We start from the raw sequence: 2,409 nt of genomic DNA, 5'->3' as shown, positions 1-2,409 counted from the left end.
GTGCTAGATGTAGTACGGTGCTACCGTCATTCGTACGAGCGTCAGCACTTGCATTTCACGCGAGCAGCTGGTCAATTGCCGCATCTTTCCCATTTCGTGAAGCTACCATAAGTGGTGTGAATCCCTTATCATCAACAGCATCAATACACTTGATGTGGTCCAAAAGTAAATCCAAAACATCCTCGGCGCTATTCTCGACTGTGATGTGTAGCAATGTTTTCGAGCTGGTCGTTGTTCGAGCATTGGCCCCGAACTGCAAACGTAGTTTGGTGACGTCTATGTGTTTCATTTGAACAGCCTTTCTTAACCCGGTCAAACCGGCGTTATCTACCGAATTCACGTCGGCACCACCTCCGATCAGAACCCGACAGGCATCAATATGCCCGTTGTACGCAGCCAAATGCAGAGCTGTGCTTCCGTCCTTCGCTGTGGCATCCACACGATACCCTCGCTTCAAAAGTACCATCCGAAAACTGTCGTTACCCCCACCAGGCCGCAGTCATCAGAGGTGTAAATCCCTGATTGTCCGCCGTATAAACCCAGACATCGTCACCACTATCCAGTAGCAATTTCACCACTGCGAGCTCTTCTCTCTCTACCGCGAGGTGTAGTGCTGTGCGCTCATGCTTATCTGGCATATAAATGCGCGCTCCGCTCGATTGAAGCAAGTCGCCAACTTTTAAATGCTCCTCTGGAACAGCTTCCATTAATAGTGTGTTCAATTTATCGCCCAACGCGTCGACATCTGCTCCGGAGTCAAATAGCAATCGAGCAACCTGGAATCTCCCATTTCGAGCAGCGTAGTGGAGAGCAGTGGCTCTCTTGTTCGTTCGGGCATCGATATATGCTTCCCAACTGCATTAAAAGTGGAGTCGAACCAATATGCTCACGCATAGCGGCATACACCAGCGGTGTCAGGGCGTTCTCGGCTTGAGCGTCTTTGTCAGCTCCGTAGTCAAGAAGCACGCTAGCCACCTCCGTTTGGCCACACGCATCCGCCATACATAGGGCTTCGTTCTGGTATGTATCCAATGGTTTCGACAGGCCGTTTTCTTCAAATTCTTCGTGTAGTACCAGAACGTCAACGATTTTGATATCCCCGCGGTGGGCTGCCGGCATGATGGGCGTCAATCCTTTTTCGACAACTGACATCTGCACGATTCTTAATCGCACGCTTCACTTTGCGTAATAGCCCCTTCCTCGCTGCTTCCAATAGCTCCGTGTTGGCGGCAGTACTAATCGTCATTTTTGGTAATGACCTCAAATACAACGGAATACAGAAGAATGACAGTAGCCGACTTGGTCGTGGCGGTTTCACTGTCAGATCAAGTTGCCAACGGCAGCCCTGGTTAAAAAAAAAACGCGTCCACAAAATAATGCGTATATCAAGGTTACCGACATTGTGCTATCGACTTTGTCCAGCAAAGATAATGATTGCCACCTGCATTTACTAGCCGATACTTCGTCATGCAAGTAAAACTTTCTGGATTTCATAATAGGAGTCAAGTCATTCAAGACTAAACAACTGTAGCAGTTTATACTGTGGAGTCCACACTTACTCATGCTTAGAAATAATTCATGCAACTTGATAATTCTGTTATATAAGATAGCCACAAAATGGTCGCACCCAATACATGTATAAGTTAATAAGGTTTACTACATACACGAGTAGCAATTCTTATTATGTATGTCATACGTTGATATCTCACACCTGGAGTACAACTCATGCAAACGAACGTACTCGCCCGATTAAAACCCGGGTACAATTGAATAGTGTCAAACCAAAGGGATCCAGAGGGCTTTACTAAGGTAGAGGACAGTTTTTTCGGAGTCTACTCTTGGAGCCTATTCTCGAAGCATAGTCATTGCAATATCGCCGGGCGCATTTGTTCAAAGCGTATAGGTTAAACCGACCACACAATGACATTCAAACTTCCTGCGAGAGCCCAGCAGTAAATACTGACGACTGTTATAAGTGCTTAAAAGTTGTGGAGCAAAGTCAACAGTTGCTTAGCTGAAAGATCCAGAGCTCCCTCGCGTAAAACACGGCATCATTATATTCTTAAGAAATAAAAGTTGTGGAACCCATTTTTTTTGCTCGTGGTGTGCTCTCCATGAAACACCATGCTTTCATTTTGGACAAATTGCAAATGATCGAACGTGTGTCTACATACTTAGTAATTCTACTGCTTCCACTTCGTCACTAAGCTTTGCACTTCCTGCAAAACGAACGGCATTCAAATCAAATAAAGTTGACAGGAAATCATTGTTTGATACAAATGTCAGGTTAAATGCACCCCTTTTGTACCGTGATGATAAACAGGGTCACTCGCCCGTGTACGTGTATGATCTGATGGTGGTTCTTGGTTAATTGGGAAAGTGCCGCGTTTATCCGGGTGCTGCATCGAA

The 2,409-nt window shown here is 45.9% G+C and overlaps 2 protein-coding genes across 2 annotated transcripts; both read right to left on the bottom strand.

Annotated features, from left to right (window-relative positions):
- Positions 1–55: 55 nt before the first annotated feature.
- Positions 56–466, bottom strand: PPTG_24899 (hypothetical protein; the record flags this gene model as incomplete). The annotated part of the gene is made up of 1 exon (XM_008918875.1): positions 56–466. The coding sequence occupies one exon, from the start codon at positions 464–466 to the stop codon at positions 56–58; it is 411 nt and encodes a 136-aa protein (XP_008917123.1).
- Positions 467–479: 13 nt separating this feature from the next.
- On the bottom strand, positions 480–1,152 carry PPTG_24898 (hypothetical protein; the record flags this gene model as incomplete). Its single annotated transcript, XM_008918874.1, has 2 exons — positions 480–855; positions 905–1,152. 2 exons carry the CDS (start codon positions 1,150–1,152, stop codon positions 480–482), a joined length of 624 nt encoding a protein of 207 aa, XP_008917122.1.
- Between the last annotated feature and the right edge of the window lie 1,257 nt (positions 1,153–2,409).

The sequence above is a fragment of the Phytophthora parasitica genome, assembly GCF_000247585.1.
Source record: "Phytophthora parasitica INRA-310 unplaced genomic scaffold supercont2.348, whole genome shotgun sequence".
In the NCBI taxonomy this organism is placed as follows: domain Eukaryota; phylum Oomycota; class Peronosporomycetes; order Peronosporales; family Peronosporaceae; genus Phytophthora; species Phytophthora nicotianae.
Note: the sequence above shows the minus strand (reverse complement) of the source record. Positions and strands in the feature narration are given on the sequence as shown.